This window comes from Mobula hypostoma, chromosome 17, assembly GCF_963921235.1.
Source record: "Mobula hypostoma chromosome 17, sMobHyp1.1, whole genome shotgun sequence".
NCBI classification, from domain to species: domain Eukaryota; kingdom Metazoa; phylum Chordata; class Chondrichthyes; order Myliobatiformes; family Myliobatidae; genus Mobula; species Mobula hypostoma.
This window is the reverse complement of record NC_086113.1, coordinates 6,787,411-6,799,518: the sequence shown is the minus strand read 5'-3', so window position 1 is coordinate 6,799,518 and position 12,108 is coordinate 6,787,411. Positions and strand designations below refer to the sequence as shown.

The window sequence follows — 12,108 nt, the reverse complement described above, 5'->3', positions numbered from 1 at the left end:
CCCGTTCTGATATTTGGTCTGAACAACAATTGAAGCTCTTGACCGTGTATGCATACTTTTAAGCATTGAGTCGCTGCCACATGATTGGCTGATATTTTTTAATGAGCATGTGTACCTACTAAAGTGGCCACTGAGTGTAATTTGCAGCCTTTAGGTTGCCCATTTTCACAACAGTTGCATGGATGCTCAGCATCACAGATGCTTTAAAAGTGCTTTATAGTATGTACAAATGTGTTATGAATAAACACCCAGTTTGGATGTAGTCCTAGTGGTCAAACAAGTCCACTGTAACTTGCTTACATGCACGTGAGAACAAAGTGTTTCCTTATGGATGATTGAGATGCGTGACCGATGGCAATTTCAGAATATCAGTGTGAATAAGAGCAATAAACACAAAAAACTATAAGAACTCAGGAAGTTGGGCAGCTTCTATGGAAAGGAATAAACATTCAATGTTTTGGGCTGTGACCCTTCAACAGGACTGGAAAAGAAGTGGGAAGAAACCAGAACAAACTGATGTGAATTAAAATCAACTGGCTTAAAAGAAACCAGCTGGATGTGCATCGTTACCTTATCAGGAGGTCTAATGGCTTTGTCTCTCAAGATAGTTTGTGTCCTTGTAGGTGAATAGATTCTTGTTTCCGGCCAGCATTTCTCACCACATCTGGTACTATAGAAGTAATGATTAAAAATGTTATTTTCTTATTGTTAAAGTACTTTCAAGTCAAGACATAATTTGTTAACTATTTCATAAATTGTACTGTAGATTAAATGCAAGGATTTTCTGTTCCTAATTTGGGAAATATTTTCTTGCAAATGAGATGTGCTTTAGAACAGCACATTAAAGGCCATTGGCCCACAATATAATGCTAACTGCTGTTAATCTAATCCTTTTCTCCTACATAGTCCTCCATTTTTATACCATCCTTGTTCTTATCTAACAGTTTCTTAAATACCCCTATGCATCTGTCACCACCATCATTTCTGACAGTGCATTCCACGCACCCATGTATGTAAAAAAAAACAACTTGCCTCTGACATCCCTCCTATACTTTCCTCCAGTCATCTTATGAGAAAGTAACTAACAAAGCCTGTGAGAAAGTAATCTCAGTCTTCGTTCAAGTAATGGTCTGTTTGAAAGATATTAAATGCTGGGATCAGGGTTACCTTTGGGAAGTTTCAATCTTGTCCAGTGAGTAAAATGTGTATATGCTTTTTTTTATTGTGACCGTATAGGATAGTGCAGGTCATTTCATTTAATGAATCCTTGTGTATAATTGCAGGACCTCAGCCTGGATGCATGCAGGTCTAAAAGAGAGGGTCTGAACGATGAAGAAACAGTGAGGTATGCTGAAGCATGATTTTGTGTTTTTGTGTGTGTGTGTTTTGACAAAAGTAGTGATAAAACCTGTGAAGAATTTTCCTGTGTAGACCCAGATTTGGAGCCTTTAACAGTTTCCAGCTAGATTGTCTAATCCATGCCGTGGCTGTTAGCATCTCTAGTTATTAGAACCTCCAGCAAGTCAGACAAATTCTCTCCCCCCAACCCCCCCTCCCCAAACCATGGGCAGGTAACTTGAGGTACATTTGTTCCCATCGACACTTACTCCCTCGTGCTTGGCAAGCATTGGCAGAACCTGAAAGCAGGTCACTCATATATTTGCGTCTGTGTTGCTGAAAGTGTGTGGGAATGTGCAAACGACAGAAGTAGGTGAACATGTAATAGTATCCAAGGGAGTCCACACCTCCCACTGCTGGGAATAAAATGTGACCATAGATTCCGATTTTATGTTGATGATGGCTCTTACTCTGAGGCTGGTAAGAAATGCTAATAGTTGTGTTTATAAAATTAATTAACTGATAAAGTCTAGGTCTTGTGGAAGGTGATAATATGCTCAACTTGGTGTGATATTCTTTATTGTACTGATTAACTTTACCTACTTCAGCAGTAGTGTTATTAGGACATCATATAAAATGCACCAGATAATATATCATTCTTTTTGCTTTCACTTTCTATGTGAAATTGTATCTAATTTGTGCTTTGTAATATATTTTGGATTTGAGTAATCTTGTTAAAAATTGCAGTTTTGATCTGTATCGTGATATGCAGTGACATAAAAAATTAGGTTTTCCCCTTAGAACTTTTTCCACAAGTAAATAAGTGTTGCTGAGCAAAGGGATCTTGGGATCCACGTTCACATCTCCCTGAAAGTAGCCACACAGGTTGATGGGGCGGTTAAGAATACATATAGTATTCCATGCTTTCCTTCATTGGTCGAGGCATTAAGTTCGAAAGTCAGAAAGTTATGTTGCAGCTTTATAAAGCTGTAGTTAGGCTGCATCTGGAGTATTGCATACAATTCTGGGCACCCTTTATATGAAGAATGTAGAGGCTTTGGACAGGGTGCAGAAGGTATTTTCCAGTATGCTACCTGTATTAGAGGGCATGTGTTGTATCGAGATGTTGGACAAACTTGGATTATTTTCTCTAGAGTGACAGGGACAAAGGTGAGAAGGGTCATTCCAAAGGAGGTATGAGGGGCAAGCTTTTTTTTAAACACAGTGAATGGTGAGTGCCTAGAATGTGTTCAAATCACAAACAAGAAAATCTGCAGATGCTGGAAATCCAAGCAACACACAGAGAATGTTAGAGGATCTCAGCGGGTCAGGCAGCATCTATGCAAAAGAGGTCCTGCCGAAGGGTCTCTGCCTGCGATCGACTGTACTTTCTTCCATAGATGCTGCCTGGCCCGCTGAGTTTCCCCAGCATTTTTGTGTGTTGCTTGGCATGGTGGTTGAGGCAGATACATTCGGGACTTTTAAGAGATATTTAGATAGGCACATGAATTTGTGGAAAAAGGAAGGATATGGGCATTGTAGAGGCAGAAGAGATTAGTTAGCCATTGGATTACCAATTTTATTCGTTTAGCACAGCATTGTGGGCCAAGGGGCCTGTTCTTGTACTCTATGTCCTGTGTTCTAAATTGCTCATTGAAAGAAAGAGCTGTAACATTGGAACAGACCATTTCAGTTGTGTGCTTTCCAGAGTCAGATTTTGCATGCTGTATGAAGCTACCATCGACCATAGGTCATGGGAGCAGAATCAGCTCATTTGGCTCATTGTGTCTGCTCTGCCATTCTATCATGGCTGATTTATTATCCCTCTTAACCTCATCTCCCACCTCCTCTCCTTCCCCCACCCCCCCCCATAACTTTTGACGCCCTGACTATTCAAGAACCTATCAGCCTCCTCTTTAAATATACCCAATGGCCTGTCCTCCACCATCATCTATGGCAATAATTTCTACAGATTCATCACCCTCTGGTGATGAATTCCTCCTCTCTGTTCTAAAGGGGCATTCCTGTATTCTGAGGCTGTGCCCTCTGGTCTTACGATCAAACCTCAGTCGTTCTTCTCAGTACTATTTGCAGTTTTCCATTTCCCACATCAACAATCCTCCAGTTTTTCTGGCCAGTTGACTTGTCTTGCTGTGGGGATATCTCTTCTTGGCTCAGCTAATTTGTTGGTGTTTGCCTCAAATTTATATAATTTACTACCTCATTTAACATCTTGACAAAGTTTTTAAAAACTTTTTGAAATCTAGTACTCATATCTTTCATTAATTTTTCCTTGAATGGATAATATAGAATTTGAGGATGAGACGTGATTTGATGGAGTTTTTCAATTCACTTTATTTTCCACGAGGAACTTTGTGCAGTGGTAAGGACAACATCACAGAACTTACGGTGCACAACACTACACTACATATAGTTAAACACAGTATAAAATAATCACAATAGATAATAAATACTAAAAATTAACATGCAATTTAAAATACAAATACACATAACAAAACTCACTTTTTACTGTCAAAGGTGCTATGCATACTTTTCTATTCAATCTTGGGTGTAGAAGCGGGGACAAGAATGGAGGTGTATAGGATGATATAAGGCATAGATCGAGTGTTCAGCCAGAGACTTTTTCCTTTGGTGGAAATGGCAAATACAAGGGGGGATAATTGTAATGTGATTGGAGAAAGTATAGGGGGATGTTAGAGGTACGTTTTTTTTACACAGAGATTGGAAAGCCCTGCTGAGGGATGGTGGCAGAAGCAGATTCATTAGGGACATTTAAGAAACTCTTTGATAGACACATAGAAGATGAAAGCATGAAGGGCTGTGTAAGAGGGAAGGGTTTGATGGGGTTTAGAGTAGGCTAAAATGTCGGCATAGCATGGTGGGCTGAAGGGCTGTACTGTTCTATGTTCTGTGTTCTTTGCAAGTTGCTCATTAGTGGTCTGTTGTGAGAGTTATGCAAAAGGGAGGCTTTTGCAAAGATCAAAGAACTTTTGAAGCACTGTTGTAACAGGTAATTACTGTTAAACAACCCATCTATCTGGAAAAATTTAAATGGGTTTAGGTGCATGGGGTGGGGGTAAATTATTAACCTGAAGTATTACCTTTGATTCTTACTCCAACGTGGAGGAGACTTACAGGATACTACCTAGATTAGAGGACATGTGGCGAGCAGGGGCTTTATTCTTTGGAGTGAAGGAAGATGTGAGGGGACTTGATAGAGGTGTACAAGGTGATAAGAGCCATTGATTGAGTGGACAGCCAGAGACTTTTTGCCCATGGTGAGAATGGCTAATACAAGGGGTGGGGATTAGTTTTAGTGTCATTGGAGGAATATTTTGGGGGATGTTACAGGTAAGTTTGTGGGTCCCTGGAATATGCCACCAGATGTGGTAGTGCAAACAAGAATGATAAATGTGTTTAAGAATGTGCACAGATCGGAGGGATAGAGACATTGTGTAGGTAGAAAGGATGATTTAGCTTTATATGTCATGTACAATGAAACACACAGTGAAGTATCTTGTTCGTGTCAATGACCAACGGAGCCCAGAGGTGTGCTGGTGGCAGCCTGCAAGTGTCACCATACTTCCAGCACCAAAGTAGCATCCCACACTTGCATCTTTGGAATGTGGTACGTAACTGGAGCACCTGGACAAAACTGTCAAGGGCACAGGAGAATATACAAACCATTCCCATCCCCCCCCCCCCCCCCGATCGGTGATCACCGGTGCTGTAATGCAATTGCACTTACTGCTACGCTACTCTGCTACCCTTAACTAGAATTTTAAAAAAACTCTGGTCAGCAAAAAACACAAAGAAGCAGGCAGAAAAAAAATCACCGCATACCCTACCAAACCATCATACTGCCTTTTCCGAAAGCTCCCTGCTTGAAAGTGCTATCAGGCTATTAAAACAAAAATCATGCCATTCTTCCCCCAGGCAGTTATTTGATCAACTGTTCTAGTTAGCTCCCTCACCCCCTTCTGTCCCTGTCATTGCACTGTAAACACTTTAAATACTTTTTATGCTATTTACATTGTAAATACTTGCTGGTATTTTATGTACTTTTTATTTCGTTCTCCTTTACACTCTTGTACTGAAAAAGACATTAAACAATCTTGAATCTTGACATCGGTAGTTTGTTTTTATATAATTATTTATTCTTGGTAATTGTTGAATATCGTTTTTTTTGCATGTTGTGTCCTGACCAACACACCATGACAAATTCCTAATACATGGAAATGTATATGGCAAATAAAACTATCATTGATAAAGTCCTGACTTCTTTCTTCCCCCTTTCTTTCCAGTCTTAACCCAGAATGTTGACTGTTTATTCCTCTTCGTAGATGCTGCCTGACCTGCTGAGTTCCTCCAGCATTTTATATGTGTTACTCTGGGTTTCAAGCATCTGCAGAATCTCTTGTGCTTTATTTATTTAGTGACTGCTTCAGCACATGAGGTACTATTTTGCACACAGAGAGATCTGCCAAGCAAGCAATCAGATGAATGAGTAGTTAATTTGCTTTTTTAATGGTGTTAATAAAGGAAGTAATATTACCTGAACACAAGCCCTCTGCATTGTTTTGAATAATGGCATGAGACTTTTCATGTCAATCTGAATCTCTTGCACAGATGGGATCTCAATTTGACTTCATGTTGAAGGATGCCGCCTTTGAAATTGCAGCACTCAGTACTGTTCTGGAATGTCTGCCTATTTTCTGTACACTTGGTATAATTTCCTAAAGCACAGGAAGAGGTGTGCCAGCCATTCATATTGCCGCTTGTTGAAAGAGTTATCAACTAAATCAGGCCCTTGAGCCCATAATGCTGTATGATGCTAATTAAACTGGTAATTAAATGCCAAACATAGTAGCATAGCAGTTAGCGTCACACTCTATACAGGTTTTCCCCGCCGTCCGAAGATAGAGCGTTCCTATGAAACGATTCGTAAGCCGGAATGTCGTAAAGTGAAGAAGCAATTACGATTTATTTATATGGGGAAAATTTTGTGAGCATTCGTAGACCCAAAAAATAACCTGCCAAATCATGCCAAATAACACATAAAACCTAAAATAACAGTAACATATAGTAAAAGCAGGAATGATATGATAAATACGCAGCCTATATAAAGTAGAAATACTTTTCCACAATCATTGCCTGAACTGTTCTCCGTAGCAAAAATCTCACGCTAGCGCCGTGGGCAGAAACACGGCGCAAGCGCTCTCCAGTAACCTTTAAGCTATGAAGCTGCCAAATCATACCAAATAACACGCAAAAATACACAGCCTGTATAAAGTAGAAATAACGTATGTACAGTGTAGTATCACTTACAAGAATTGGGAAGACATCGAGCACACTGATGATGGTGTGTTAGACTGAGTCGTTGCAGGCTGGGTGGTGCAGTGGCCCCCACCCTCTGGGCTGCCGACTGATACATTGCCACGCAGCACGCGGGGTAGCCGGGAGGCACACAGCACATCTTTAAGAAAAAAGCCGAAATAAACATGCTAATTAATTAGGTGCCGCCCAGCACGTAATTAATTAGCTTGTGTATTTCGGCTTTTTTCTTTAAGATGTGCTGTATGCTTCCCGGCTACCGCTGCATTCTCCGCGAATCATTATCTGTCCACGGCCTGGGGGTTGGGGTGGTGGGACACTGGGGTGTCGTCTGTTTCCATCAGGACAAGCAGGTCATCTGCTATGTCTGCTTGCCTCGATGTCGAAGGTCGAGGTTTGTCATCTGCTGTGGCTGATGTGGAAGTCTTGAAAAATGACAGTATGCTTGACTGCTTAGCCTCGTGCATTTTTCTATCATACAGTTCTTTGTAAGGACTCAAACCATCTTTCAAATATGCCCTAAACCAATATACCCTTTCAAAATTAAAGTCGTACTTTATCATTACTCATTCGGTTTCGATTATTATCCTTTCCTCTTCCAATTGCATCAGTTCTTCATCTATTAGTTCTTGGTCATGTGATGCCAAAACCTCTTCAACTTCATCTTTGTCAGCTTCCACAAGCCAAACTCACTTTGTCTTTACTTCATTCAGCACGATCAAAATGCTTAATTATGTCTAGTTTTACGCTAAGTGTAACACCCTTACGAGCTCTTTTAGGCTTTTCCGATACCTTAGAACTCATCTTGCTAACGGCTGCTCACAGGCATGTGTTTAAGCAATGCCGGCGAGAATGCCATTCCGAATCCGGGGGAGAGCGGCTGCTCAGGGCGCGTGCTGATTTTTTTTTCGCGCGCTGCCTTTTATCGTGCGCTGCTTTTTTCGTAACAGTGAGGTTTCGTAAAGCGAATGTTGGAAAAGTGGGGGACACCTTTATAGTACTAGCAATCACCAATCGGGGGCTCAAAACATGCCACTGTCTTAAGAAGTTAGTATGTTCTCCCTGTAGTTGTGTGGGTTTCCTTTGGGTGACTCACAAGAAGAACGTAAATTGTACAAAATTATACAAGAAAGAATAGAATTACAAGAACAAGTTCATTATAGAGCAAAGTGGTCATATAGATGACGTGATTAGAAATGTGCAGGCTAGTTCAAGGACCAAATGGTTGAGGGAGGGTAATATTTTTGAGAAGAGGGATAATAAATCAGCCATGATGAGATGGCAGACCAGACTCAATGGGCCAAATGGCCCAATTTTGCTCCTATGTCTAATGTCAACCTTGGTGGTGTGGGACTTCAAGCTTCTGCACCTCCTGCCCAATACTATCTGCATGAAAATGGCGTGTCCTGGATAGTGGAGATCTTTGATGCATGTGTCCTTCTTCAGGCAGCTCCTCCTGTAGATACGACCAATGGTGGGGAGGCTAAGAATTCATTAGAGGGGGATGTAGGTTTAGGTTTCTCACAGGCTTGATGTATGCCAAATATTCATTGTATGTATACATTGGTTTTCTTTAATCTGTATCACCTCAAACTTAATCTTGGATCTCTGGAGCAGAATTCCTGTGTAACCTTCTTCCCTAGGAGGAAGAAGCTGTGAAGAAGTTTTTGTTTCAGACTTTGTGCCACACTGCTTACAGTGCCTATCGTTAAGTTGACCTTTGAGTTACATATGTAACTGGTGCCTGAACTGGTGGGTGTGAATATTAAATTGAATGAGTGTATTTCTTCATCTTCACTCTTGCTGATCTTCTGCCACCATTTGATCAGGTTGCAGTTCCTTGCAGGAGAACACCACGAAGGTGGTGAGAGAGAGGGAGAGAGAGACGTGGGGGATGGGGAATATCACACAGTATTAAGAGGTGTTTTCTTGCACCATCTGCATTTTGTAAATCGGGAGTGTGTGGTTGAGGAGGAGGTGGGATGTGAGAAGAAGGATCAGATGTGAAAACTTGCTTTGGCTTCAATTGTTTTAGATCTGTTCAAAGTAAATTTATTATCAAAGTATGCATGTGTCACCATATACTACCCTGAGATGCACTCTCTTGCTGGCAATCACAGTAGAAAATGATTCCTTAGAGGCCATTAGATCAGCAGTAGCTGCTCTTGCAGTGAGTAGTGTCTCCTCCGTGCAAGCTAAGCGTGCAGCCATGTCGATTCCTCACTGATTGCTGTCTCTGATTATGTTCCACCTTGATCTTTTAAGAAAGAGGTGAGTATCAGTGATGTTGTGCAATCTGTGTAGGGGAAATGTGTCTGTCGTTGGAGTGTGTGAAATGTGGGTGTGAGGCTTGCAAAGCTGCTAAGTGTGGGTGCGGTAAGCCTAAGAATGGTAGTCAACAGAGGAGTGAATGGTGGGGCTGTGTGTGCAATAATCCCACGGTGGGATATGGCATTTGAGGCTGGATCTACTTAAGGTGATTTTGTGAGGTTATTGAAGTCATTGAATTTCTGGAGGCCTGGAAGCTAGGTGTTAATGATGTACATCAGAGTTGTACTCTCCTGCTGTCTTTGGGAACATTATTACAAGAATTACAGTCCTGATAAAGGGTCTCCACCTGAAACAACAATTGCTTATTCCTTTCCTTAGATCAGGAATTACCAGCCTTGGGTCCACGGGCCCCTCAGTTATTGGTAGGGGTCCACTGCATAAAAAAAGGGTTGGGAACCCCTGCCTTTGACGCTCCTGACCTGCTGAGTTCCTCCAGCATTTTGTGTGTGTAGTTCTCAGGATTTCCAGCATCTGCAGAATCTCTTGTTTTTATCATTATAAGGATTTCCTGGGTACTTGTAGATAGACCAAATCTCTAGCCTTTACCACCTCATATGCCAAAGCCCCCAATGCATTTTTACACAATATTGGAGTCTGATGGCTTCCATTGCTGAAAGAATCACAGTCCATGTTGTTTTTCGAAGAAGTTCAGGTTTATTGTTGTCATAGGCATATGTACATGAGGTGTCAATCCCGTAACGATGAGCATTTTTTCAGTAGTAATACAGTACGTTATTGGTAATTGGCTTACTATTGGCATTGTATGGAGGTACAGTGAAAAACATTTTGCATTCCATTTGTACAGATCATTTCATCACATCAGTACCTCAAGGGAAAAGCAATAACAAAGCACGATAAAGAGTTACAATTACACTGAGAGTGCATTACAGGCAGACAACAAGGTGTAATGGCCAAGATGATGTAGATTGAGATCAGGAGTCTTATCTTATACCAGGGGACTGTTCAGTAGTCTTTACAGTGGGATAGAAGCTGTCCTTCAGCCTGGTGGTACATGCTTTCAGGCTTTTATCTTCTGCCTGATGGAAGGGGGAGAAGCGAGAATGTCCAGGGTGGGTGGGGGGGGGTCATTGATTATGTTGGCTGCATTACTGAGTCCTTGGGGGGAGGCTGGTTTATGTGTTGTGCTGAGCTCTGTCCACAACTCTCCGCAGTGACAGACAGAGCAGTGGCTATACTGAGTCATGAAGCATCCTGAACAAATGCTTTCCATTGCTGCACCAGTAAAACTTGGTGAGGACCAGCAGGGACGTGCTGAATTATCTTAGCATCGTGAGGAAGTAGAGGTGCAGGCATGCTCCTTTGGCCATAGCTTCTATGTGGTTAGACCAGGTTGTTGGTGACATTTACACCCATGAATGTGAATCTTTAGCTGGTCTTAGTTACTCAATATGTTGGTCCTCTGACAAGCTGTGTTGCCATTGAGTAGTTCAGTTCATTGGGCTATAATGTAGCAGTTGTGCAAGTGAACATACAGTTCAGGCTTTGCATTCTTCCTACATCAAAAACAGTCAGCATGGGTTCATCGTGTCTGCGCTGATTAAAGATTAGCTTTATTTATCATATCAAAACATATACAAAACGTATACATCAAAACATTCCATGAAATGCATTGTTTGCATGTTGCACCCACACACCTTAGCAAATTCCTAACACGTGTAAATGTATGTGGCTCATAAAGAAGATCCTCCTTGACAAAGTACCCTGTTTGGTTGATACCCTGTCAAACAGCCTCAATAGTCATTATCTACAGTAACTCATCCAGTTACAATTCCTTGTCCAGTTACTCTGACAGCATCTCCTAAACTGTTGACATCCATGTCAGAGGAGGACAAGGGCAGCAAGTGAAGGGGAATATTGCCATCTGCAGATCTCTTTGTAAGTTGTATTTCATCTTGACTTGGAAATATATTCCTGGACCTTTATTGTCTGGGTCTAAATCTTGGAATTCTCTTACAACACTCTGAGTGGCTGCAGTGGTTCAAGAATCTTGCTCATCATCATTCTCTCAAGGACAGACACGGATGAGTAATGAGTCCTTGTCAGCAACTCTCTGATGTTGAGGTAAAAATAAAATTAATCATAGTAAGGAAGGCAAATGCAGTGTTGGTGTTCATTTCGAGAGGACTAGAATATGGAACCAAGGAAGTAATGCTGAGGCTTTATAAGGCATGTGTCAGACCACATTTGGAGTATTGTGATCAGTTTTGGACTCTATATCTAAGGAAGGATGTGCTGGCATTGGACAGGGTCCTAAGGAGGTTTACAAGAATCCTGGGAATGAAGGGGTTAATGTATGATGTGCTTTTAATTGCGCTGGGCCTGTACTCACTGGAGTTAAGAAGAATGAGTTGGGGGGGGGGAAGAATCTCATTGAAATCTACCAAATATTGAAAGGCCTAGATAGAATTTGATGTAGAGAGGGTATTTCCTCTAGTGAGAGAGAGTCTAAGACAGGTGGGCACAGCCTCAGAATAGAAGAATGTCCCTTCAGAACAGATATGAGGAGAATTTCTTTAGCCAGAGGATGGTGGATCTGTGAAACTCGTTGCTACAGGCGGCTGTGGAGGCCAAGTCATTGCGTATATTTAAAGAGGAGGTTGATAGATTTTTGATTAGTAAGGGCATCAGAAGTTATGGAGAGAGGCGGGGAATGGTGTTGAGAAGGAAAATAAATCACCCATGATTGAATAGTGGAGCAGATTCAGTGGGCTGAATGCCCTAATTTTGCTCCTATGCCTAATTGTCTAATGTTCTTGCAATATAAATATGCACAGCTAAATTTCTGGAGAGACTGAATGTCAATACAAGTGTATGGATGAATTTAATATTGTTGTCAATTGATACGATGGTTGTGTGGTACTTAAGCTATTGGACTGGTATTTCTGAAACGAGTTCAAATCCTACCTTGACAATACTGGAAGTTAAATTCATTCAATTACCCCTGAAAATGAATCTCAGGGTAGTATATAGGGACATGTATGTACTTTAATACTAAGTTTACTTTGAACTTTGAAATTTAACCTGCAAATTTTTGAAGATGAGATTCTTTGTAAAACAACTTTC

The 12,108-nt window shown here is 41.2% G+C and overlaps 1 protein-coding gene across 2 annotated transcripts in view; it reads left to right on the top strand.

Moving 5' to 3' along the window:
* Positions 1-12,108, top strand: part of azi2 (5-azacytidine induced 2) — an 88,304-nt gene that overhangs the window by 41,649 nt on the left and 34,547 nt on the right. For both annotated transcript variants that reach the window (XM_063069495.1, XM_063069496.1), the window contains exon 6: positions 1,284-1,345. In XM_063069495.1, coding sequence (XP_062925565.1) covers positions 1,284-1,345 — 62 coding nt within the window. The remainder of the gene's footprint in view (positions 1-1,283; positions 1,346-12,108) is intronic.